Genomic DNA, 27313 nt, shown 5'->3' on the forward strand with positions numbered 1-27313 from the left:
TTGCACAAAATAGGAACCTATTCAAACTCCCTATATATATGGTATATATATATCTATCCCTAAGCCATTCTTTAATTATCACACTTTGTTTCATGTGGGCTGTGCAGATTGATTTAGGTGGTGTTGAAATAGAGGACGCAGGATGCCACGGCAGGCCACAGTGTGAGCGGGCAGACTGCATGCACACCCAGCCCCGAAGTGGCAAGTGATCTGTATCGCTCCTTGCAGCAGAGTAGGCTAAGGATTGGGTTGTATTTTTGGAACAGTGTGTGTGGATCTGGTCGCCTTGTTAGGTCTGTTAAAGCATTTCCAAGTCACCAACAGTTTGGAGATAGCGCTAGAGTGAGGGGAGGAAGGGACAGGGGAATGGGCTTTTCTATGGCCACCCTGAAAGCCATGATCGAGATCCCTGGCTTAAAATACATCCTAAATAGTTTAACTAAATAATGGGAAATTAGTTTAAACTTTGAAACCAAACGTAATTTACATACACGGAGTAGGCTATGAGAAGTCAATGACTCCGGATCCACGGGAAGATTCCAGTAATCCAAAGAAGAATAAGTAAAGCGCGCGCATAAAATCAAATTGCTATGATGTGTCAGGGTCGCACGGCTACGTGAAAATAATCAAAAATTACCAAAGAAAACTACAAAGAAAAATCGAAACCAATTAAGGATCTCTAAAAATCAATTTTAATGTCAGATGAAGGTGAATTCGGTCTGAGAGCGATTCTATTTTTAAAAAGTCAAATAATAGATAACTAAATTTGTATTTCCAAGTGCATTTTTTAGTTGCGGTTAGGGAAGGTATGAGTGGAGGTCGTTTTGAATTTGACGATGGAGGAGCTTACTGCGGCGGCTGGGAGGGTGGTAAAGCTCATGGGCATGGGATCTGCACCGGACCTAAAGGACAGGGAGAGTTCTCCGGCTCCTGGAATTACGGGTTTGAAGTGGTCGGAGTCTACACTTGGCCCAGTGGAAACACCTTCGAGGGCTACTGGTCGCAGGGGAAGCGCCATGGGCTAGGCGTTGAAACCAAAGGACACTGGGTTTACAAAGGAGAGTGGACTCACGGATTCAAAGGGAGATATGGCACACGTCTGAGTGTAGGTAGTGGCGCAAAGTATGAAGGGACATGGAATAACGGACTGCAAGATGGATACGGCACAGAGACTTATGCTGACGGAGGTGTGCTATTGTTTGTTTTAGTTTATTTTATTTTATCATGCATTGTGTGCTTGAACTAATTGCAATGATGCTTTGGGCCGCTGGAGTAGCTCGCTGTATTGATCTGTAGTTGTGTTTGATCAGTTGTGGGTGCTTCCATGAGGGCGGGTGACTCGAGCGTGCTTGCATGCATGCATGGACCATGGAACCCAACTGTTGGCCAGATGGCCCTTTTGTGTCCTGCCCATTGCAGACGTCTTGCCAAAGTTGCAAACGAAGTAATAATTTGTGGTGTCAACGATTGGATTTATACCGAGGGAAAACAGGTTCATATGTGAACATCTTGTGAACGAAAAAAGAATTGCAGCAATTGTTTTGATTTTTGCAAGTATCTTGCCTATCTAGAATATTACAATGTAATATCATGTTTTACTTTAGTCACTATTACACACATCAACCGTTTAAATGATTAGTATCATGTATCACACACCATTGTCAGGCACCTTGAAGTTGCTCACTGAACATCATCTTATTCCTGTTAAATGCCCATGGAAGTTGAAATTCAGATTATGCCAATTTCAATGTCCATGGAAATTGCTTACTGAACATCAGATTATGCCTGTTCCAATGCCCATGGAAATTGCTTACTGAACATCAGATTATGCCTGTTCCAGTGGCCATGGTGCTCTATAGCTGACTCATCCGTTCTGGGGGCTGGTGATGATGGAGGCAGGGTGATGAGCTGCCATGTGTCAGGGTGTAATAATAGACCAGGCCGTGTCCTCTTGGCCTCACGTTCCCCACAGGTCTCTGGCCTCCAGACACGTGGCTGCCTCTGCATAAGAGACCAGACCCCATGTTGAGTTTAGCTTTAATACCTTTACTGCTAACTATAGCCTCTGTCATGCTAATGATACCCTCAACCCGCACAGTACAACACCCATCAAACCACATTCAACACCTACACCTATCAAACCACATACAGTACCTATCAAACCACATACAGTACAACACCTACATCAAACTACATACAGTACAACACCCATCAAACCACATACAACACCTACACCTATCAAACCACATACAACACCTACACCTATCAAACCACATACAACACCTACACCTATCAAACCACATACAACACCTACACCTATCAAACCACATACTGTACAGTACCTATCACACCACATACAGTACAACACCTACATCAAACTACATACAGTACAACACCTACATCAAACCACCTACAGCACTTATGAGTCAACATAGAGATAATATCAAAGGGCTTTCTGTAGTGGATGATTGATTTAACATAAATCCAGTAGTGGCTGATTGATTTAATATAAATCCAGTGAAATCAGTATTTCAGACAGTGCAAGTAAGCGTTTCTACTTGTTATCGATTACCAAGCCACTGTGTCCTTGAAGATACAGGCCGATCTCTCCTTTTTTCCTGTGTCACTTATTAAAACCCCTCTCATTGTGTAGGGCCTTGTAGTGAGCTAAGCGTGATGGTCCTTGATGGCCTTGTTATTGCCAGCCTGTGTATACAGTAGGGGTGTAACGATACACTAATCTCACGATACGATACACGATAATGGGTTGACAATAACAATACGATACGATACACTAAGGGCAGGTGTGAAGCATTGCAGTAGTGCTGCTGTTCACACCAATAGTAAATTTCTCCACATTTCCACTCCAATACACTTTGTGAATTTAGAGCTTAAGTGTTGTAATATCATGGATAGGCCTAGAGACAAAAGACGTGTTTGTTACCAGCGTTCACTGATATACAATAAACATATCACAATATTGTTTTCACCTTGACGATACGTATTGTGACGTTTCTGTATCGCGATATATTGTGGCACGATATATTGTTACACCCCTAGTATACAGTCCAATGCATGAGGACATGCGGATTTCAAACAAACTCATAATCTTTTCATGGGTACCAGGCTGTGTCTGTGTTTCCCGTGTCTCCCGTTAACGGGGTCTACGGACGTCCTCTGTGTCCCCTCTGCAGGAACGTTCCAGGGCCAGTTCACGGGGGGCATGCGGCACGGCTACGGCGTGCGTCAGAGCGTCCCGTACGGCATGGCGGCGGTGGTGCGCTCCCCGCTCCGCACCTCGTTGACGTCCCTCCGCAGTGAGCACAGCAACGGCACCCTGCTGCAGCAGGACGCGCCCGCCATCACCGCCGGCCAGGACGGCGCCGCCGTGCCGACCACGCCCACCCAGCTGGGCCCGTCACGCGGCGGCTTCGCCCTCACCCTCCAGGTGGACCCGGACGCGGTCAAGCCCAAGAAGAAGGGCCTGTTCCAGCGCGGCTCCCTGCTGGGCAAGCTGAAGAAATCCGATTCCCGCACGTCCCTGACCAGCCAGAAGAGCAAGATCAGCTTCCTGAGGAGCGAGTCGGCCCTCAGCTCCGCCGCCAGCGACGCCAACTCCACCGTCAGCCTGGGGGACGACAGCCTGGCCGGGGCCGAGGACTTCCCCCCGGTGGAGGCCGACATCGACGCCACCACCACCGAGGTGTACATGGGCGAGTGGAAAAATGACAAGCGGTCGGGCTACGGGATCAGCGAGCGCTCCAGCGGGCTGAAGTACGAGGGGGAGTGGCTGGACAACCAGCGCCACGGCTACGGCTGCACCACGTTCGCGGAGGGAGGGAAGGAGGAGGGGAAGTACATGAACAACATGCTGGTGAAGGCGATGAAGAAGAGGGTGATCCAGCTGAGGGGCACCAAGATCAAGCAGAAGGTGGAGCGCAGCGTGGAGGGAGCGCAGAGGGCGGCGGCCATCGCCAAACAGAAAGGAGAAATCGCTGCCTCCAGGTATGGAAACAGGCTGAGCGACGGCTGGTGTGTGTGTTGTTGCTACTCTGTTTATGCTGTTGCTGTTGCTTGTTGTTGTGCTTGTTGTTCTCATTGACAGGGAAATCATTTTCAGATCTTTTTGTTACAAGCAGCTGTTACCTCTATGTAATAACAGTGTTATTACTCTAGTAATAGTGTTGTAACACCACATATATTCTCGTGGATTGATTCTAATGGACCCAAGGGCTTTTGTAATTATACAAATTGGATGATTAACAGTCAAACATCCATAAAATCCACTACTAACCCATCTCCCAGTTTTCACTATTCCACTTAATTTGATAAAGATTAATTAATTTAGGGCAGAGCAAGAAGCAAAGTTTTGGTTTGGTTTTCAATGGTTCCCATGAGAAAATACAGTCAACACACACACACACAGATCGAGCTAGAGTTCTGATTCTCCTGGGAGAGGTTAGCTCATTACACACACCCTGTAACAGAGATTGGACACAGAGAGGAACAGTCGAAGGTCTGGCTTCCATGATTGGGCTGTAGCCTTTGAGATATCGTCTGAACTCTTTTCTGGCTGCTCTTGTACAACAAGGCCGCTCATTGACGACAATACAGTGACCGTGAGCATCATGGCCTGTGCCTGTGTAGGGCAGAGCCAGCTATGGCACATAGAAATGACTGTCAAGTTCAATGGGGAAAGCAATGCGATGGTATCAGTTTACCGAGCAACCCTTTGGCCCAATGACTTGGGCCTTCTGAACACAGGAGTCTATCGGCTTCCCTATTGTTTTTACTCTCACCTTATCATAGTATTCACTGATGGGTTCTTTGGTTTTCACTATAGCTAAGGAGAAAGCTATCTTGGACTTAAGCAATCTGCGTATCTGCTTTTCATTATGGATGAATAAGCCTGTGGGTGTTGGTTCAGAGCAAACCTTTGTTTGCTAACCACTTGTCGAACCTATTTATCGCAAACAGTACTCATATACGACTTGTACGGGAGGTTCATGTGTAAAGTAAGTAAGTAGCCTTGAAAACCAATGGTTCTCAGACCTAGTGGCCCATAGGGCAGGAGCCTATCTCCTGATTCCTTAGCATGAGGCAGTTTAAGGTACAAGTACACCCCCTCAATCAATCAATCAATCAAAGCTTTATTTGTATAGCGCATTTCATACCCAGAGGCAACACAATGCGCTTTACAGAGAACAAGGGAGGTGGGCATAAGACCTACTCTCTACATATTCCAGAGGGGAAGCAAAAAAACAGTAATCACCCGGGGGCCATATAAGTGAGCTGTAAAAATTCTTCCCTGACCCCTCTCAACAAGGCGATCGAGCAAGCTCCTGGAGTATGTTTGTGTACCAGCTAAGAACATTTATAAAGCAATAAATTACATTAAATTACATTTCATGACGCTAGTATGTCACAGGGACTTACCCCGAATCCTACCACTGATACTGAGTGCCAAGCAGGGAGGCATTGGGTACCATTTTTTATAGTCTTTGGTTTAGTTTCGACCTCCCAATCTCAGGGCGGATACTCTAACCACAAGGCCACTGAGCTGGTTCATGTGCACTTAAATAGTACCCTGATATCCGACCAAGTACGCCGAGATACGTTTTGTTTATCTGCATGTCTTTGATCTTCTCCTTGTCCTTATTGCTCGACAAAACAGGGAACAGCGATGCTGTGTTCAGATGACACAGATTTCCTCCAGTCCATCAGCCATACCATACAAGGATGTAACGGTATTATCTACTGGAAGCCTTAGCACCTGAGCTTAGCCTGGTGTTTACAGCAGACAGGCTCTGCTGATGGACTGCAGATCCTACCCGGGGCAGATGGGAATCTAAATATTTTACCTCAGGGACCAGTAGTATTATGGGTTATGGAGCAGACTGTTTTTTTACAGTTTTTTTTTAAATGTTAAGTTAACCTCCATCATCTTCTTAGGCAGGTTGTAGCCCAGACGAAGCCATGAATAGGCATGATGACTAACACCCAGAAGCCCAGGCACACGGCAGGACTCGACACAAACACTTAACATTGTTACGACGACACACAGGTGGTCTCAAACTGTAGCCCCCCCCCCCCCCCCCCCCCCCCCCCTTGACTCTTTTTCATGTACGAATCTACACAATCACTGCCAGGGGAGGGGGGCGGAGGAGGCGGGGGGGGGGGGGGCAGAGAGACATACAGTACATGGTGTAAAAATAGACTTCACAGAGATCCCTGGGTCGTGTCTCCCTACGTAATGTACTATAATGCTGATTGAATCACACCCAGAGCACATAAAGACTGGTTTTACATGGAGGCCTTCAGATGTTGTCATAACAGAGGAGGGAGCTGGGCCAGGATGGTGCTGTTTAGCCCTGTGTGAACCAGGAAGACAGGAGACTAGCATTCCCGCAAGGAACCCAGCCATGGTGCCAGCCTGCAGCTACACAGAGATGAGATCAGAGGAGTATAAATATACCAACCTGTCCGTTGAGGGCCTAGCAGCCGCCTCAGGTTAGCTAGCGGGCTAACACGCTGTACCCTGACATTCGGTTGCTGTGTCTGGCTGGCTGGTGCATGCTGGGAGCAGCTAGTGTCTGGAAAGATGCTGCCGGACGCGTAAATGACGCACAGACAGACGGCGGCCTTGTGTCACGAAGGAGGCCTGACTAAATAAGGACACGCGCACACTGTTGCTGCATTACTATCACTGGGGAATGCAACAGCTGATTGCTCCCGCTCTTCCCCCAACTTTCCTGCCGAGTCACACACGGACACACACATACACACACACGCACACACACACACACACTCTGCTAAATAATACACCACAGAACACACTCACCTGACAGCGTTGGGAAATCACCGTTCTAAAACAACAGCTCGAAGAATATTGGTGACATAGCTGTATGATTATTAAGAGTTGTGTTGCTGTATGCTTATTAAGAGTTGTGTTGCTGTATGCTTATTAAGAGTTGTGTTGCTGTATAAATTAAGAGTTGTGTCGCTTTATAGATTATTAAGAATGGTGTTGCTGTATAGATGATTGAGAGTTGTGTTGCTGTATAGATTATTTAGAGTTGTGTTGTTGTTTCCAGACTGTTGGCAGGAACACTACACAAGGTTTTGTTGGGAACAGTTTGGAAACGGAGACTGTCCAACAGGTTTTAGCACCACTAGGGGACAAGCAGAACAGGCCAGAGACACCCGTCAGTCTTGCGTCAGCAGGGGTGTCAGATGTTTCCATGGATATAAATATGACACAGCTCATAAGACTGCAGGGAGATAGGAGGGTAGTGTATATGTACCACACAGAGTTGTGTCTAGACTTACCAGTGCATACTGTATACTACTGCTGAGACAGGCGTTTTTGTCTGGTCGCTGACAGTCGAGTAGTTTTGTTAATAGTGGTGTGTGTGTGACGAGGGGCCCTGTCTATTCTAGTCTGGGTACTGTATGTTCACTCTGGACTCGGATAGGTTTCCCATCAGGAATAGTGTGATGCTGAAAAAACAACTGTAAATTGCATATACACACGCACACACACACACACACACATATATATATATATATATATATATAGGCTATATATATATATATATACTGTACACACTCACACACACGTGCATATACAGATTTGCTATAAGCAGTAGTTGATAGATGCTGTAGATAGAGGTATATAGATAGATAGATAGATAGATAGATAGATAGATAGATAGATAGATAGATAGATAGATAGATAGATAGATAGATAGATAGATAGATAGATAGATAGATAGATAGATAGATAGATAGATAGATAGATAGATAGATAGATAGATAGATAGATAGATAGATAGATAGATAGACAAGGCCCTTCTGCAGAGATGCTGATAGACTAGAAACACAGCAGAAAATTGACCTGTGACCATCAATTCAGCCAATGTTCAGGTAAAGCTTTCTTTTTAGGAAGAATGTTTTGATATCTCTCTTATCAAGAATTGATGACGTTTACTTGTTGACGAATGAGACTTGCTGCAGCTAGCCTCTCAGTGGCCTAGAGCTGGGGGGCCTGGAAGCTTCTAGACTATTTAGGTCACAGCTTCAAATATCAGACTTTGTTGAAGGAGTCTGTTTGAAGAGAGAGGATCAAAGGACACAGAGTGCTAAAGTGCAAAATCCGTCAGGAGCATCATATCCATTGTAATCTTTTCCCTCTTCAAATGTATCTATTCACAAGATTATAACTCCCAAACTATAATATGACATATGCCTAGTATATATGTCATTTTGATAATACTGTAATAACCATTGCAGGCATACTGTATCATTCATTGCATTATATTTCAATTAATCTGATACTAATTCACTTTAGCCTTCACACCACGTCAAAAACTATTTCAGTTCCTGTGTGATCCCCTAATGTTCATTGTGGCTTCACACTTTCTGAACCACTTTGGAGGATGCTGTACTGAGGAAGACTGGGCCAACTGAATGAGAGAGAGAGAGAGAGAGAGAGAGGGGGGGGGGGAGAGGGAGGGAGGGAGGGAGAGAGAGAAACAGAGAGAGAGAGGGAGGGAGAGAAACAGAGAGAGGGAGGGAGAGAGAGAGATAAAGAGAGAGGGAGGGGGGGGAAGAAACAGAGAGAGAGGGAGGGAGAGAGAAACAGAGAGAGAGAGGGAGGGAGAGAGAGAGAGAGAGAGAAACAGAGAGAGAGGGAGGGAGAGAGAGAGAGAGAAACGGAGAGAGAGGACGGAAGGGAGAGAGAGAAAGAGAGAGAAACGGAGAGAGAGGGAGGGAGAGAGAGAAACAGAGAGAGAGAGGGAGGGAGAGAGAGAGAGAAAGAGAGAGAGAGAAACGGAGGGAGAGAGAGAAAGAGATAGAGAAACGGAGAGAGGGAGGGTGGGAGGGAGAGAGCAGGTCATCTGAGACGACCCTGAGGAGCGCAGGCTGCTGTTACCCTGCAGGAGACAGCGTCTATCCTCAGCCTCTCTGCCCCCTGCCTGGCAACACTAAACACAACACAACACTGCTCCGTACGGTCCGGCAAGAGCCTTTCCATGGTTATTTACACGGATAGAATGATTTCTGTGCCACCTGTTTGTGGTTGTACAGATATGAGGTGCTTAATAAGACAGTGTAGAGTTCTGAGTTGCAGCCCGGTTGGTAGTTTCAGAGGGCAGATTGTATCTTGACGTTAATGGTCTCTGTATGGACTACACTGTGCTAATAATAAGGGCTTGTGAGTGTCATGTATGTTGGGGGATCAGATTCATCAACCACTCATCAACATCTTCTGTGTATATCATTTCATTATCCTAAATGATCGCACCATAACCAACAGATAACATGCAACCCATTCTTGTGTCATGGAATATCAAAGATTTCTGAAATGGGTGTGGAGTGAATGTATCATGCATTTTATTTTGACCAACAGCTGTTAAAACAGTGATTTCAGTATACAGTAACTAACTTCTCTAGTACATTTCATCAACTCACTTCTTGGTATACTTTGTGGACTGCATTGTCAAACCCCGTTTTAGCAATCATTTTTGAGACACAACTTTGTTAGTTAAGCTACCTGTGCCCAAGCTTGTAAAATGGATAGATGATGATATCAGCTGTTGAATGTCACAGCCTGCACTCTGCACTAGGGCTGGGTTTAAAGAATCAAATGATTCAGAATCGATTCATGAATCCCAAAATCGATCTTTTATTTAATGAATGAATGAATAAATTAAGGTATGAATAGTTCATTAATTAATTCAATGATTCATTCATTCATTCATTTTTGGAAATCAGTATTGATACCCAGCCCTAGTATTGATGTGTTGCATAACTTGCCAGTCATGAAATTAAGGTTACAGCTAAAAAAAAAAACAGGTTTCAGTAACACTAACTGAATCGATATCGAATCGAATCAAATTGAATTAAATCGTGATAATCGATTCTGAACCTTGTGAATCGGAATCGATTCTTGAAATTCGACTCGATACCCAGCCGTACTCTGCACTCTGAAAGTGTGTCTACACGACTGTATCAACCGCTTCAATCTAGATCAGATCATCTCAGAGACTTATCAGACCGAGGGCAGAAGCCTCACGGGGGGAGTGTTGACTCTGTGTGGACAGGTGTACGTCTACTATATCTAGCAGGGACATTCTACTGGCCCTGATTGTTCCAGAGGGAAGTGCCTACACCTCAAGAGTCTTCAAGTGGGCCATAGCTATTTTGAGGCCAGTATAATGTTACAGTATGTCAAGTATTCACAGAGTAATCACAATCAGTAACACTCTCAGCCTGCTACTGATATCGGTAGCATAGAACCTCTGAGGGTTTCCACTCCTGCAGGAGAGAGACCACCAGTGAGAGATACACTAGAAACTGTTGTGGGGGGATGACTTGACCTACATGTTCAGATTCATCAAACTGATTTGACTTTGCATGATGCAAAAGGTTCATGTTTTTTTCACTGGAGCAGTTTTCTATTGTGATTTGGAAATTGACTTTAGAAACATACAGAGATGCAATGTACTTCCTTCTTTGGTCGAGGGAAAGTAGAGGTTTTATCGTTCTGTATTACTGTTCCTCTGCCATCTTGATGTATAGATACATACCTGTACTGAAAATAAATCAGAGAATCAACAGCACAGATCTACACACACACACACACACACACACACTCACACACACACACACACACACACACACACACACACACACACACACACACACACACACACAAACGGAGTCCCTAACCCTAATCCCTAATCCTAAAAATAATTAAGCAGTACTGTATGTTATATTAATGTGTTGTTATTAACGGAGTAGTCCCCCACCCAGTTACTCACACTGACGAGTCGCGGTGTTACAATTGAGTCATTGATTTCAGCTAATAATAATAATAATGATCCATGTGACTTGCCACACCCTTGCATGTGATATAACTGAATGTTGTAAACAAGCCGTCCGTGTTATTTCACGGTGGATTGTTTTGCTTTCTATGGTCCAGTATTTGGTGTTTGATTCATGGTACTGTACCAGGGTCCGAGGTGTGAAGGGTTGGGTGCAGGTTTCTTAAGTGCATGGGGATCACTGCTTTTTATAGTCCAGATAAGTGTCAAAGTATCTTTCCAAATAAAGTGCAGGGGAAGGGTCTATGAGGAGCTCAGGTTTACACTGGTAACAGTAGCAGTCACTCAAAGAAGAAAGTCCTCCTTTTTCTTTTCATCCATTATCATTCATTTCCAGAGAAATATATAGTGAATAAAGTGTCCATATCAGGAATAGACTTGTCTCTCTTTCCATCTCTCTTTCCATCTCTCTTTCCATCTCTCTTTCCATCTCTCTTTCCATCTCTCTTTCCATCTCTCTTTCCATCTCTCTTTCCATCTCTCTTGCCATCTCTCAACAGACGAGTGTGGAGTCTCCCTGCCTATATCACAGCTTGAATATGTCCTCATAATAATGGACGACGACTTCAACGTGACATCACAGCTGCAGACAGAGCACGCTACTGAAGGATTAAGATGTTGAGTGTGTGTATGTGTGTGTGTGTGTTTTGTGTCCGTGCAGGACGAGCCACGCCAAGGTCAAGGGTGAGGCGGCGGAGCAGGCTTCCCAGGCCTCCAACAACGAGTCCAGCATCGCCAGGGTGGTCGCCCGGGAACTGTCCCCTTCCTTCCTCCAGCCAGGTAACCGGGCCGGACCTTCACTTCAACTCACTGTGATCGCATCGCAAAATAAACAACTAGAAACTTCCATTCGAAGCCATCCAGCTTGCCTGGTTGGTCTGTTATTGCTGCAGTGGCAGCTGATCCTTAGTTGAGAGAGGCTACACCACAAGGGTAGTCACCTTTGGGGTTTCTATAAAAGGAACCGTCTTACTAGGGGGGTGTAGGACTCATATCAGTTTCCTCCAAGGTCCGCCTGGCCCTCGAAGGCCCCTCATCCTCCAGCGTGGCCCTGGGCGTTTCACCCCCCAGCTGAGCGCCTCCGAGATTCAAATAGATGCTCGCTGACAAAAATAAATAAATAAATAAACTGTCACTGTTGAGTGGCTGGGTGAGATGTGCGTGGGTAATGCTGCAAACGGAGAAGGCCACAGTCTTGCTCGGACCCTCACAGTGTATTCTGGGAAAGATCACTCTCATAAAGATGACAGGGTGACACAGAGCCAGGGTTTCCCCCCGAAGGCATTATGGCTTAATTCTGAACAACAGAACTTTACTGGTTTGATACTGTGTTATTACCTTATCCATGTTTATACTCAATTATATGAATATGAATTATGAATAATTACTCAACCAACTTTAAATATTAAAGTTGTTACTGTTGTTATTGTCAGTAATACAGATAACCAGAGAAACGCATTACTAACAAGGTCATATCCGTTTCTTGCAGAAACACATTTCAACCTGAACTCAAACACATTTCGCCGTCGTTATCACAGTCTCAGTCTGTCCTGTATTTGTTTTATCTTTGAATGATCAGGAGTTTAATGAGCTGTGGTTCAGGAGCAGTTGCTGTGTCGTATCAAACCACCCTACTGTCACTCAGCAGACGAGCTCATAGGAAGACAGACACTGTTACCACCAGACTGGGGGGGCTCAGTCTTTCAAATATAGACCCTCAAATCCAAGCCTGTCTACACTTCCAGTAACCATTTCTAATGGGTCAAAGCTATGAGTTTGATGGCGGAGACTAGGCTGGCATATTAAACAGAGGGGCTGTTGATATCTTTATCATATACCCCTGTATTACCTTATTTATGAAATGTTGTATTAGGAGAGAGACCCCAGCAAACATTGTCTATGAATCATTTCTATGTGCGCCACCCACAGGCCCGGAGTACATGAAGAAGAGAGTGCTGCAGGAGATCGTGGAGGGCAACGAGAACGCAGACATTATCATGCATGAGCCCCTGTTGGCCGAGGAGCCTCCGCCCGCGCCCACCCCTCCGGAGAGCCCCCTGATGCACGAACTGGACAGCCTCATGCCTGGCTCCAGCCCCGCCCGCACCCCCTCCCCCAGCCCGGGCGTGGGCAAGGAGGACCCCCATCTCCTGAGCCCCGGGAGCTGGAACGGAGAGAAAGCCAGCAGCAAAGCCAGCGGCAGCCGGGGAAGTAGCCGGGCCAACAGCAGGCCCGGCAGCCGGCCAATCACCCCCTCGTCCTCCGTCCCCGCCCCCCCTGAGGAACGCCCTCGCACCCCCAGCCGCCAGAGCAACAAGGCCGAGCAGGGCTCCGACCTGGAGATCAAGCCTCTGCAGAAGACAGACCCCGAGGTCAAGGCTCCGGACTCGGCCCCGGCCTCCGTAAGGAACAGCCTCATCTGTCCAGATGAAGAACCCCGTCCGGCCTCCAAAGTGTCCTCCAAAGCTGTCACCCCCGAGCCGGAGGCGGAGACGTGTGAGACGCTCATCGCGCGCCTCCCCTCCGTAGCTGAGAACAGAGCGAAGGAGAAGAAGCCCGTCAACAAAGCGGAACCCAAGCCGTCGCCCAAACGGGAGCCCAGCCCAGCCCCCGGCCCCAAACTCGAAGCTAAAGCGGTTCCTAAACCAGCAGAGCCTAAAGACGCTCCTGCCAAGCCAGCGGCCAAACCAGCGCCCAAGGCAGAGCCCAAACCTGAGGCACGACTGAAAACTGTAATAAAGGCCCCTAGTGACATCACAGAGTCTATAGAGGACGACCAGGTATGGCTGCTCAAGCTCCCAACACATCATACTGGTCTCTTTGTTCAAATTAAATAGGACCCTATACAGATACCCGTACATTGAAGTAAATCAAATGTCTAGCGTTCCAGGTGTGAAGTGGAAGTTAACAAAGACTAACTGCTTGTCCTTGAAACCACACAATTTAATTCAAAAAAAGCACAGTTACTCATCATAACAGAATAATGTAAGAATTAATATAAGATTTATACAAATACATATGATATACATTTATTAACTTTTAAAAATATACATACAAACATACAAACAACATACAAAAAAACAATAATTTAAAAGAAATACAGAAAAAAAGAATCTCTTAAATGGCAGTGCGTTCCACAACTTGGGTGCACAAAATGAGAATGCAGCCTCCTCAAATCTCTAGTTTGGAACATGTGTTCCCCAGAGAAGGCCAGCGTCAGAAGGCCTGAGGGCTCTGTTGGGCTGGTACGCTATCAAAAGATCATTCAGATATCCTGGTGCTGTCTGTGCCAGTGAAATGTATCCTGAAGCCAAATCTATCCTGAAGTGAACAGGAAGATTTTACAGAATTTTTACAGCTCACTTTTCTGGCCCCTGGGTGAAACTGTTTTTTTGCTTCCCTCTACAATATGTAGGGGTGGGACCTATGCCCACCCTCCCATTGCTCTCTGTAAAGCGCATTGTGTTGCCTCTGTATGAAATGCGCTATATAAATAAAGTTTAATTTGATTTGATTTGATTTGAAGCCAGTGTAGTCTCTAGAATAGGAGTTATATAAGCTCTTCTGCTTGTCTTGGTTAAAACTTTGCATTTTGGACTAATTGCAGTTGGCTAATAGCTTTCTTTATAAGACCAGAAAGGAGACTGTTTCAATTGTCCGAATGGGTAATAACAAAAGCGTGCATTAACACTTCTGCATCAGCTCACTGGAGGAAAGGTCTAGCTTTGGCAATATTTCACAGATGATAAAAGGCATTTCTAGTCATATATTTGCTGTGAGACTCAAAACCAGAAGTCAGAATCATATTGGTTACTTATATCATAATATAATAATTACAATCACTATTCATTAAGCAGAATAATGGTTACTCATATCATAGATTCATTTTCTCTTTTACCCTGTTCTCAGTCTAACACTTTGAAATGTGTGTTCTCTCCAAGGGGCCAAACACCATCATGATCTGCATGGTCATACTGCTGAACATCGGACTGGCCATTCTGTTCGTACACATCTTGTCATGAGACAGAGGACCCAGGTAGTACTCCCCACTGTGGTTTTAACTCAGCCCCAGGTACAGTCACACTGAAAGGTACAGGTAGTACTCCAGGTACTGTAGCATTGAAATATACAGTAATACTCCAGGTACAGTAGTACTGAAGGGTGCAGTAATACTCCAGGTACAGTAGTACTGAAGGGTGCAATAATACTCCAGGTATAGTGGTACTGAAGGGTGCAATAATACTCCTTGTACAGTAGTACTGAAATATACAGTAGTAATCCAGGTACAGTAGCACTAAAGGGTGCAGTAGTACTCCAGGTACAGTAGTACTGATAGATACAGTCATACTGAAAGGTACAGTAGTCCTACAGGTATAGTAGTAATGAAATATGCAGTACTACTCCAGGTACAGTAGTAGGCTACTGAAATATACAGTAGTACTCCAGGTACAGTAGTGCTGAAAGGTACAGTGATACTGCAGGTATTTCCAACATTACCCACAGCAGGTTTACAGGATAATATTTTGCATCAATATGCGTTAATGCATATCAACAGTCTTTTATACCATTTGTCTCTTTGGTCTTCAGATGTGAGTGTGTCCAGTAGTTTCATGCTTCTCATCTCTTCCTGTTGGACCTCCCCAGGTCGCCCCCCTGCTGGTGTGTTGCAGACAGTTGGCCCATATAACAGCAAGATCAAAGAGACTACCCGGCCGGATATGGACCCTCACACCTCCTCCACAACTTCTGCTGATGTGACCTTGTGAGGCTCCTTGAAGCAGATGCATTTACAGAGGCTGGACATATCTGGAGCCAGAGAGAGGGACAACACGTGGCTGCAGGGATTCAGGGAATCTGAAGATCAGGACTGCGGTCTGTAAGCATTGTGCTCCTAGGCTGAGAGCAATATTGGTATATTGTCAATATCTAGTCTACACTGGAGACGGTGTAGCACACTATGCACTCAAGACCTCTGTCAAGACGCAAACAATGATGAGTCACAGCGTGTCGTCTTTTTTTCTAAGTGCTGTTAACCCTCTGACAGGCCAGTCCTGGTGTGTCCTCTGACCACAACCTCAGCTAGAGTTAGCCCATAGACACAGACAGCTTCTAATATCTTAGGGAATCTCAACACAGACTATTCTTGAAATGAAGTAGCATAGACAAAGACAGTGGTGAGAGTAATAGTAATAGGCGCTGAGGATCATGGCTCTAAGATCAACTTTTTAGCAATAATCTCAATATTGGTAAGACACGTTCTTCAGTGTGCCTGCTACTTACTGAGTGTCTGTAGCTTTGTGTATGTACAGTATGTCTTGACCTTAAACCTTGTCTGTTTGTAGTCCGATCATGATTTACAGTAAATACCCTATTGAGTCAACAAGATCGGTATCTTTTGCCTAGAAACAAGGTAATAGAAATGAAGGCAGTGAGTGGAAACTATTCATTGAAGGACATGGGCTGGGATCTATTCAAAACTAAAGTGGGTAAATCCGCCCTTTTTCTTTTGTTATTGATTTCAGAGGGAACTGAATATATGGGCTTATATTGTGACTATGCAAAGTAAAGTTAGGATGATGACGTGGAGCGGTTTTTGCCGTTAGGGTTCGTGGTCTGTATGTTTCAGAATAGAAAAAACAAGACGCAACGTTGGACAAATTGCATTCAGAACAGGCTGCGCTTCGGCAAACCACATAATCTGGTTTTCTCATTATGTTGTGGCATGTGGGCACTTTGCATGTGCGAGTGTTTTTGTACCTTTTTGAAGCACACATCTTTTCATCTATCAAAATACTCTAAATAATAGAATTATTTGTGAAAGTAATATCCCCACATACTTAATTTATTACCCTCTGTTAATGACATTACCTCAAGCTTGAGAGATGGAGGAACATGTAGATGACATAATGGGAACTCCAGGTCTTACATACAGTATAGAAAGAACTATGTCACATTGCTCACATTCTCCAATGTCTATTGTGTCTAAATAATGTTTTGTGAGTGTACTGGTCCTACATCCAAATGATAGTCTTCTTTCATTCAGAAAAGACTAATGAAGAATTCATGAAAAGTTTTGCTGAAAGATGCAGTCAGATATAATGCTCAGCAACGCGCCAGCAGACATCACAGTGAAAAGCGCAGTAACATTGTTTTTTCTTAAAAAATAGTTAATTTCTCTCAGAAACAGATTCACTCATCCATTGGTGTCCATTGATATTTTTGTATACACAATTATGGCATGTACAAATGAATGATTTGAAATTATACAACGCTATTTAAAGTCATTTTGTGCAATACAGTACTGTATGCATAACAGGCCAGTGTAGTCGTAAATAAGGGCATATTGTTCTGTTTTTCAAGGGAGCTCCGTATTAATTCAACTGAATTCACTCAATATTCACCAGTTCTGTTCTAAATTGTAAAATGGAAATGCAATAAAACTATTTTCAACTCTGGTATTTGAAATTGCATTTTGTTCAAGGGTTGTCCTATTGGTCATATAACCACCGTATTTGTGGTGTATTCAAAACCAACATTGTCTAATCTCAGTTTAATTAAGGTTTTTCATGTGGCAGCTAGTTTGGGTCCAGTCTGGTAGCCGAGGGAACAAAGACTGTATTTTTAACCCCCACCTGTCTGACAGCCTGACATACTACCCACCCCCACCCCCCCAGCCATGACAGGCTATGAATACCAGGCCCTATTTTAGACCTGGGCAGTGAACCAAGACTCTAAGGCCCTCTACATTGCTGCATACAAAACTCATTTTAGATTCATTGTATAAAAATCGTTATCATGAAATGATGTGTAGTGTAATGGTGGACCATACAGTATGCATGCAGAGTTCACTTGGTTCAGATCCACCTGGTACAAATCTGCCGAAAGATCCTTGACCACTAGGATCTCCAACTGTTGTGCAACACTGCCCTCTAGCCGTGGACATAGTCTCCAAAGTTCAAACCCCGTGGAAGTCTATTAAGGACAGAAAGTACAACGCCCAGAAGGCCACAAATCTATGCAGTGTTTACTCAAATCAGTGTTTGTCACTACACAGCACCGCCACTTAAACTGTCTAAAGTGGTCCAAGGAAATCAGGGTTGAGGGCTTGTCATTTTGGTTTGTAGCGGTTGAGGGGGGATATGTTTTGGGTTATTACTACCAGTAGAGGGCTTCCTTCTACTGAACATATTAAGGAACTTTCAACAGAGCTTTATCATCAGACATTGGAACAAGCTGAATCACACTGAAATAACTATTCAACTTTGTATGGCAAAATACTCTCACTTACGCGCTGTAATGCGAGTCGAAATAGAAAATAAATATAACACATTTTTCATTCAATTTATTCTTCTAACAGGTTTGGCAACAAAAAGCAGAAAAAGACAATAGAAAGGGTGGATTAGGTTGGTACAAGAGAGGGTTGGTACAAGAGAGTCTTGGTACAGGAGAGTCTTGGTACAGGAGAGTCTTGGTATAAGAGAGTCTTGGTACAGGAGAGTCTTGGTACGGGAGAGAGTTGGTACAGGAGAGGCTTGGTATAAGTGAGTCTTGGTATAGGAGAGTCTTGGTACAGGAGAGTCTTGGTACGGGAGAGAGTTGGTACAGGAGAGTCTTGGTATAAGAGAGTCTTGGTACAGGAGAGTCTTGGTACAGTAGAGTCTTGGTACAGTAGAGTCTTGGTACAGGAGAGTCTTGGTACAGGAGAGGGTTGGTACAGGAGAGTCTTGGTACAGGAGAGTCTTGGTACAGGAGAGTCTTGGTACAGCAGAGGGTTGGTACAGTAGAGTCTTGGTACAGGAGAGTCTTGGTACGGGAGAGAGTTGGTACAGGAGAGGCTTGGTATAAGAGAGTCTTGGTACAGGAGAGTTGGTACAGTAGAGTCTTGGTACAGGAGAGTCGTGGTACAGGAGAGTCTTGGAACAGCAGAGGGTTGGTACAGTAGAGTCTTGGTACAGGAGAGTCTTGGAACAGGAGAGTCTTGGTACAGTAGAGGGTTGGTACAGGAGAGGGTTGGTACAGGAGAGTCTTGGTACAGTAGAGTCTTGGTACAGGAGAGTCGTGGTACAGGAGAGTCTTGGTACAGGAGAGGGTTGGTACAGGAGAGTCTTGGTACAGCAGAGGGTTGGTACAGTAGAGTCTTGGTACAGGAGAGTCTTGGTACAGGAGAGGGTTGGTACAGGAGAGTCTTGGTACAGGAGAGGGTTGGTACAGGAGAGTCTTGGTACAGGAGTCGTGGTACAGGAGAGTCTTGGAACAGCAGAGGGTTGGTACAGTAGAGTCTTGGTACAGGAGAGTCTTGGTACAGGAGAGTCTTGGTACAGTAGAGGGTTGGTACAGGAGAGGGTTGGTACAGGAGAGTCTTGGTACAGTAGAGTCTTGGTACAGGAGAGTCGTGGTACAGGAGAGTCTTGGTACAGGAGAGGGTTGGTACAGGAGAGTCTTGGTACAGCAGAGGGTTGGTACGGGAGAGGGGGTTGGTACAGGGTCACGGTTGGTAGTACGGGGGGTGGTGCAGGCGTGTTCCTTTTTCTTACTGATACAATGCTTGGCTGATGATGACTAGAATGTGTTTTACTTAATATAGAGTAATGAACTTATAATAAGTCATTTTGGACAAAAGCATTGGATAAATTATGAGATGTAAATGGCAAGGTTGTAAGGATCAAGACCTAAAGCATTTCTAGTACTCTTCTCCCTCCTCTTCTCCATCCGTGCTATCAGCTCCCACCTCCTCATAATCCTTCTCCAGAGCTGCCATGTCCTCTCTGGCCTCAGAGAACTCTCCCTCCTCCATGCCCTCTCCCACATACCAGTGCACAAAGGCTCGTTTGGCATACATCAGATCAAACTTGTGGTCCAGACGGGCCCAAGCTTCTGCCACTGCAGTGGTATTGCTCAGCATGCACACAGCCCTCTGGACCTTGGCCAGGTCTCCTCCAGGGACCACAGTGGGGGGCTGGTAGTTGATGCCAACCTTGAAACCAGTTGGGCACCAGTCAACAAACTGAATGGTGCGCTTGGTCTTGATGTTGGCAATTGCAGCATTGACATCTTTGGGCACCACATCACCACGGTACAAAAGACAACAGGCCATATACTTGCCATGGCGAGGGTCACATTTCACCATCTGATTTGCCGGTTCAAAGCAAGCATTTGTGATCTCAGAAACAGTTAATTGTTCATGGTAAGCCTTTTCAGTTGAGATGACAGGGGCATAGGTGGCCAGAGGGAAGTGGATACGGGGATAGGGCACCAAGTTGGTCTGGAACTCTGTCAGATCAACATTGAGGGCACCATCAAAACGAAGGGAAGCAGTGATAGAGGACACGATCTGACTAATGAGCCTGTTGAGGTTGGTGTAGGTAGGACGCTCAATGTCCAGGTTCCTGCGGCAGATATCATAGATGGCCTCATTGTCCACCATGAAGGCACAGTCAGAGTGCTCCAGGGTGGTGTGGGTGGTCAGGATGGAGTTGTAGGGCTCCACTACAGCTGTGGACACCTGGGGAGCTGGATAGATGGAGAACTCCAGCTTGGACTTCTTGCCATAGTCAACAGACAGACGCTCCATCAGCAGGGAGGTGAAACCAGAGCCGGTACCACCTCCAAAGCTGTGGAAGACCAGGAAGCCCTGAAGGCCTGTGCACTGGTCAGCCTGAGGAGAGAGAGACAGGAACAAAATTAATGAGAACACAAATCAGAATTTAGTCAAAATGAATGTATTCTGAGGTACCCACCAGTTTGCGGATCCTGTCCAGCACCAGGTCAATGATCTCTTTGCCAATGGTGTAGTGCCCACGGGCGTAGTTGTTGGCAGCATCCTCTTTGCCAGTGATGAGCTGCTCAGGGTGGAATAGCTGGCGGTAGATCCCACTGCGAACCTCATCTGAGGAGAAAGAATGAGAAGTTAATTTGAGACTTTGTTTGTCTGATACCCCTCAATTCTTCAGCCAAGGCAATGAACTCACCAATGACTGTGGGCTCCAGGTCCACAAACACAGCCCTGGGGACGTGCTTTCCAGCCCCAGTCTCACTGAAGAAGGTGTTGAAGGAGTCGTCTCCTCCTCCCATGGTCTTGTCGCTGGGCATCTGACCGTCCGGCTGGATCCCATGCTCCAGACAGTAGAGCTCCCAGCAGGCATTGCCAATCTGGACGCCAGCCTGGCCCACGTGGACTGAGATGCACTCACGCTAGAGGAGAAGGATAAATATTTTATTGGTTTAAAGTAATTTTGTTTGTTTGACCATTGATCAACAATAAAGTGTCAATACATCAAAATATAACTAAACTGCAAACAATCTTTAAACAGAATGAACCAGCAAGGTGATTTCCATTTCTGACACTGACAGGCAAACCAAAAACAGTGATCCACTTGTTTAACGCCTATCACTAGCCTCAACATCCCTTGAGATGCGAGGGGAGGAAGAGAAGATGCTTTCAGTGAAGCAGATACCGGCCTTAACCAGAACACCGTGACCACATCACCTGACTAGAGCTGCAAGGCATCATCTCTCCTAAAGACAATGGGACAGTGTTTTAAGAGGCCAGAAATATCACACATGGTGTCTCATTTTTCAACGCATCCCCTGACTTGAATTTCTGATTTTAAACGCATCCCCTGACTGGTATTTCCAATTTTAAATGGCCGTTACTCTGTTATCTGAGGAAAAACTAGACAAACGTCCACTCCGCGGATTTACACGTTTATAGTACCTCAACAAATTATTTAACCACAAGGCAAGAGCAATGGGATGAGTGAACTTTTTCAGTGACTTCACACGTTATGAATTCCTGAATCATTTTCTGAGTCACTCTCATACAGGCAAAGCGGGAAGTGGGTGGCACAAAAATTGCACTTGGCTCAGTAGGCTACGGCTGGAAATCGAGGTTTGATAGGCTGCAACTCATTTCTTTAGGTCCAGTCTGACGGCTTTAAAACGAGATGAAATATGCGGGTGTGTTACTTCGAACATAATATTCGTTTTCAGCGTAGGCAACTTTACTCGACAAGTTGATAAGCAGAACCACTACATTTAACCGAGATTGTGCCCAAGGATGCCACGGTCTGTCTGCCCACACCCCAGTTTGTCCCGTTTTTAAAGTAGTGAAAACAATTTTCTATATTTCACACTCACCATTATGAATTGTAGAGCTTCGAGGAAGTAAAGAAGAAAAAGGGTCAAGTCAACTCTCACAGATAGACCGTTATGCGTCCTTTGTAAGAAGTTAAAGCATTTAGTTTCGTTGGGTGGTTATTATATACCTCTAGGAACCGGTGGGAATTCGATGTTGGCAAATCCGATTGGTTCGACTCCTGTCCCCCACGCCTATTGGCTTATAACACTGTCTTCTTGACGTCCCTCGATCGTGGGAGGCACCAGGATGTGAGAGACTGATTATAGGTTATAACCTTATGTATCGAATTACATGAACAGGAGAGTAATTCTGTAAAGAACAATTGCTGTGTTGTAAAATTTCATATGAGAATATATAGCCTAAGTGCAAGGATGATGAATTATATATTGAGGGATATGCAGTCAGGAAATGTTTAAAGGGATATTCTACTCTTTTTTTTAAAACTAGGGCCTCATTTTCGACTTTATGATGTTTTTGACTGATGGAGATCATTTTCAGTTAATTCCATGCTGTAGATAGCTTTGGGTTTACAAAACCTTGCAAAACGGTTATTGAAACAGAAACCGTTAGAGGGTAGCCTATATTTATCAGTCTGCTGATTTGGTAACACTTCTGACACATCAACCAAACGAGAGAAAACGTAACCCAAAGTCTGCTGTACACTGTTTCAAGTTTTGAGGAAACAGGTCATTCAACCCGGAAACCGTAACAAAACGGTGCACCACATTTTGAGATTAAACTCACCCCAGGTGTGTGTGTGTGTGTGTGTGTGTGTGTGTGTGTGTGTGTGTGTGTGTGTGTGTGTGTGTGTGAGTGTGTGTGTGTGTGTGTGCGTGTGCATGTGTGTGTGTGTGTGTGTGTGTGTGTTAGGGACTGAGGATCAGGTGGCAATATATTATTTTTAAATAATTTTGAATAATTGACCTCACAATAATCAGTTTGAATCACAATTTTATTCATATGCCTCAAAATAATACCCCCAGAAAACAGTCTTGCAAATTCATGATTTGACAAATAATGCCCTCCATCATCCCCCAAAAACGATGCTGTATAAAGAAGTGCTTTGACTTTTTATACTTATGCTTTTAAGATACCTTAGGTATACCTCAGGTAAAGAGCAAGGGATATCCTAGCAGAAACATTTAGTACTCCTCTCCCTCCTCCTCTCCCTCCCCCTCAATGGAGTCAACTCCCACCTCCTCATAATCCTTCTCCAGAGCTGCCATGTCCTCTCTGGCCTCAGAGAACTCTCCCTCCTCCATACCCTCTCCCACATACCAGTGCACAAAGGCTCGTTTGGCATACATCAGGTCAAACTTGTGGTCCAGACGAGCCCAGGCCTCAGCAATAGCAGTGGTGTTGCTCAGCATGCACACAGCCCTCTGGACCTTGGCCAGGTCTCCTCCAGGGACCACAGTGGGGGGCTGGTAGTTGATACCAACCTTGAAACCAGTTGGGCACCAGTCAACAAATTGAATAGACCTTTTGGTCTTGATGGTGGCAATTGCTGCATTGACATCTTTGGGCACCACATCACCACGGTACAAAAGGCAGCAGGCCATGTACTTGCCATGGCGAGGGTCGCATTTCACCATCTGATTGGCTGGTTCAAAGCAGGAGTTAGTGATTTCAGACACTGAGAGCTGCTCGTGGTAAGCCTTCTCAGCTGAGATGACAGGGGCATAGGTGGCCAGAGGGAAGTGGATACGGGGATAGGGCACTAAGTTGGTCTGGAACTCTGTCAGATCAACATTGAGGGCACCATCAAAACGAAGGGAAGCAGTGATAGAGGACACAATCTGACTAATGAGCCTGTTGAGGTTGGTGTAGGTAGGACGCTCAATGTCCAGGTTCCTGCGGCAGATATCATAGATGGCCTCATTGTCCACCATGAAGGCACAGTCAGAGTGCTCCAGGGTGGTGTGGGTGGTCAGGATGGAGTTGTAGGGCTCCACTACAGCTGTGGACACCTGGGGAGCTGGATAGATGGAGAACTCCAGCTTGGACTTCTTGCCATAGTCAACAGACAGACGCTCCATCAGCAGGGAGGTGAAACCAGAGCCGGTGCCACCTCCAAAGCTGTGGAAGACCAGGAAGCCCTGAAGGCCTGTGCACTGGTCAGCCTAAAGAGAGAGAGATAGGAACAAAATGAATGAGAACACAAATCTGAATTTAGTCAAAATTCTAGCTGCTGCGCGCAGCACTGTGCCGGGGCCGGGAGGAGGAAGAGGAAGGAGACAAATGACAAGTATAGGAGGGTCTAGGTGTACACATATATACACAAACTGGTGCAGGCATATGTTTTCATGTTAACTGCTACAGCTAGGAGATGGAACAAGGTTTGAGGTTGTGACATGGTCACAGCTCCTTTCTGTACTGGCCACACAGTGAACTGCCCACCGACATTAGGACTGCTCATATTTCGCCATAGGCTCAAAACTCATCTCTTCAAGTAGTACTACCAGGATTGTCCCTCTTAAGCACCTATTGTTTTTTTTTGTTATTTACTTTTGCTATTTACCTTAAGCTCTAGATGATACTTTTAGGGCCTTATCTACTTAAGTTTTGCACATATAAAAAGGTGTACAAAGGCCTTAATACCCGCAAATTAATGTGCCAGGTGATCTATGAAAGGTGTGCATGGAGGATTGTGTCCTTCAAGTGAGCATATTGTGCACTCTATCCAGTTAGTAGGCTACTTTTGTCCAAAATGAATATGTAATAACCCTACCCTAGCGTGCAAAATATGGGAGGATAAAATGCAAGTACATAATTGTAGCACAGGCTCAGTGATTTATCAACCCTGAAAGCAGTTTCAGTGATGGTATTTGCGTTTGCTATTTAGTACCTTGGAAGGGCAGGTACTAATTCCTTCATTGTGATGTGCTCTCTTCTCAAAGTTGCGAGATGGCGACTTTGGTAATGGCTGGCTAATAGGTAACTCAATTTGGAAAATATTTCAGTCTATAAGGTTACAAAGTCTAGCTCAATCTTACCTGTCTCAGTATGCTCTCCTGTGAAATGTATTGCAATCTGAAAGTTTTTGCATGTTTGGCATCGCTTAGACATATGGAAGTTTCTGCTCACGTGGGCCTAAATATTGATGGCGGTTGCACGATGATAGTACATACGGCTGATTTGTTATGATTTTTTTACGTTTTAAATTTTAGAAGGTTGCTGTAGCGCCACCATCAGGACTTTTGGCCCACAATGCCAGTTGGGGACTTCGGGCATAGGACTGGACCTCCCTCAGACTTCCTCGGAAGATTCAGATTGAGATTCAGTATATTGGGAAATATAGCTTGCCCGCTAATTAATGTCATCTGCAGTACCCACCAGTTTGCGGATCCTGTCCAGCACCAGGTCAATGATCTCTTTGCCAATAGTGTAGTGCCCACGAGCGTAGTTGTTGGCAGCATCTTCTTTGCCAGTGATGAGCTGCTCAGGGTGGAATAGCTGGCGGTAGGTCCCAGTGCGAACCTCATCTGAGTAGAAATAGAATAAATCATAGATTATTGACCATATCTTTATGCTTTAATGGGCAAGTTATGAAGGATTTGGGTGCCTGAAGTGATCACTGGGCTGTACAAACTTCACTAAGCTTACAGGAGTATGTCTTGGCTGAAGAAACAATCTAAACTACCTTATTTCAAGAAACAGAGAGCTCACCAATGACTGTGGGCTCCAGGTCCACAAACACAGCCCTGGGGACGTGCTTTCCAGCCCCAGTCTCACTGAAGAAAGTGTTGAAGGAGTCGTCTCCTCCTCCGATGGCCTTGTCGCTGGGCATCTGACCGTCCGGCTGGATCCCATGCTCCAGACAGTAGAGCTCCCAGCAGGCATTGCCAATCTGGACACCAGCCTGGCCCACGTGAATGGAGATGCACTCACGCTGAAAGACAAATGGTGAATATTAAATCACTTCAACATAATTTTCTATTTCAGATACGACTAATAATAATTTATTTCATTATGATTTACAGTGGTCCAATGGGATCACAGATCAAGTTTGAGTCCCCCTTCAGCAGAGTCCAACTGCAGAAACATCATTCTTCTACTTCGTATGGGTCGGTTGTTGCTTCTTCTCCCCCCAGGTTCGGGGCCGAGGGGCTATCCTTTTACCACCCCGAGCCTGGGTAAGGGGGTCACACGGGCTATACATGTATATGCGGGCACACCTCCAGGAGCCATGTCACTGTTTCGTCATCCACAACAGTCAGGCCACGCATTCTGTTGGGTGTCCCATATATCGGACAGTCCTGGATGACGTGGTCTACGGTTTGTTCCTCAGCGCCACGCAGGCACGCCGCACAGGATACCAAGCCCCATCTGCGCATCGCTGAGCGGAAGCGTCTGACGCCGGTCCGGAGACGATTAAGCCTCACCCACGCCGGTCTGGGTACGTCCATCCCAGTAGGGGAAGGACCAGCGGCCGGGAAGAAATCACGGAGTCTGGAGGTGTTTGCCTCCCACTCTGCACACCAGGTGTAGTCCGCCCATCCTGCCTCGCTGATGTTAAGATCTCTGCATTGCGGCAGGAGATCCCGTGCGGCAGGCACAAAAGGGTGTCTCAACTTGAGACGCCGGGGAGGCTCTGCTGTTGCAGTGAGCCTGTCGTGGAGCAGGTGGTCAGGCTCCACGGCCCAGCAGGTGAGATGTGCTGTGGTTCCTGTGTGGTAGAGGCCAGCGGGCTGGATGCCTGCAAGGATGGGAAGGTTGTCCACAGGAGTGGGACGCAGGCATCCTGTCACAATGTGCAAGGCTTTGTTGATAGGAGGATTGATGAATATTCACTGGTAAAATAGACCAGGGCTAGGGCTGCCGTACGCAGTATTTTTTGCACTGGCGCCCCAGCCTGATTGGACCAGTCGCCTCATCAACGCCACACGAGCTGTTAACTTCTTGCGCAGTGACTCGAGGTGTCGGCGGAATGTGAGCGACCTGTCCAGAGTCACGCCGTGATAGGTTGAGAAAAAAATTATAATGTGGTTTTCCGAGACGGGAAGCAAGGGGTGTAATCTTACCAGTCTAAGTATGCTCTCCTGTGAAATGTATCGCAATCAGAAAGTTCTTCCATGTTTGGCATGGCTTGGACATAAGCATTCCCCTGCCGCTTGTTTTGTGCAAGTCATGCCAAACACCTAAAAATATTCGGATTGCGATACATTTCACAGGAGAGCATACTGAGACTGGTAGGATTACCCTGTGCTTACCGTCTCAGAAAAGCACATTCATCATAGTTTTTCAACGCATTTATGTATGCCCCATTGACTTCCATTGTAGCCCA

General features: G+C 45.6%; 3 protein-coding genes across 3 annotated transcripts; 1 reads left to right on the top strand and 2 right to left on the bottom strand.

The window, feature by feature from the left end:
- Positions 1-808: 808 nt before the first annotated feature.
- On the top strand, positions 809-14911 carry jph2 (junctophilin 2; the record flags this gene model as incomplete). The annotated part of the gene is made up of 5 exons (XM_084446189.1): positions 809-1187; positions 3195-4005; positions 11551-11669; positions 12819-13669; positions 14831-14911. The coding sequence occupies 5 exons, from the start codon at positions 809-811 to the stop codon at positions 14909-14911; spliced, it is 2241 nt and encodes a 746-aa protein (XP_084302315.1).
- A 4658-nt stretch (positions 14912-19569) lies between these two features.
- On the bottom strand, positions 19570-21074 carry LOC311315012 (tubulin alpha-1C chain-like; the record flags this gene model as incomplete). The annotated part of the gene is made up of 3 exons (XM_084445586.1): positions 20858-21074; positions 20627-20775; positions 19570-20544 (listed from the first exon to the last, which is right to left on the bottom strand). The coding sequence occupies exons 1-3, from the start codon at positions 20976-20978 to the stop codon at positions 19570-19572; spliced, it is 1245 nt and encodes a 414-aa protein (XP_084301712.1). The 5' UTR covers positions 20979-21074.
- Positions 21075-23168: 2094 nt separating this feature from the next.
- On the bottom strand, positions 23169-25915 carry LOC311314999 (tubulin alpha chain; the record flags this gene model as incomplete). The annotated part of the gene is made up of 3 exons (XM_084445565.1): positions 25696-25915; positions 25363-25511; positions 23169-24149 (listed from the first exon to the last, which is right to left on the bottom strand). The coding sequence occupies exons 1-3, from the start codon at positions 25814-25816 to the stop codon at positions 23169-23171; spliced, it is 1251 nt and encodes a 416-aa protein (XP_084301691.1). The 5' UTR covers positions 25817-25915.
- Between the last annotated feature and the right edge of the window lie 1398 nt (positions 25916-27313).

Source organism: Borostomias antarcticus (assembly GCF_949987555.1).
Source record: "Borostomias antarcticus genome assembly, chromosome: 11".
Lineage (NCBI taxonomy): Eukaryota > Metazoa > Chordata > Actinopteri > Stomiiformes > Stomiidae > Borostomias > Borostomias antarcticus.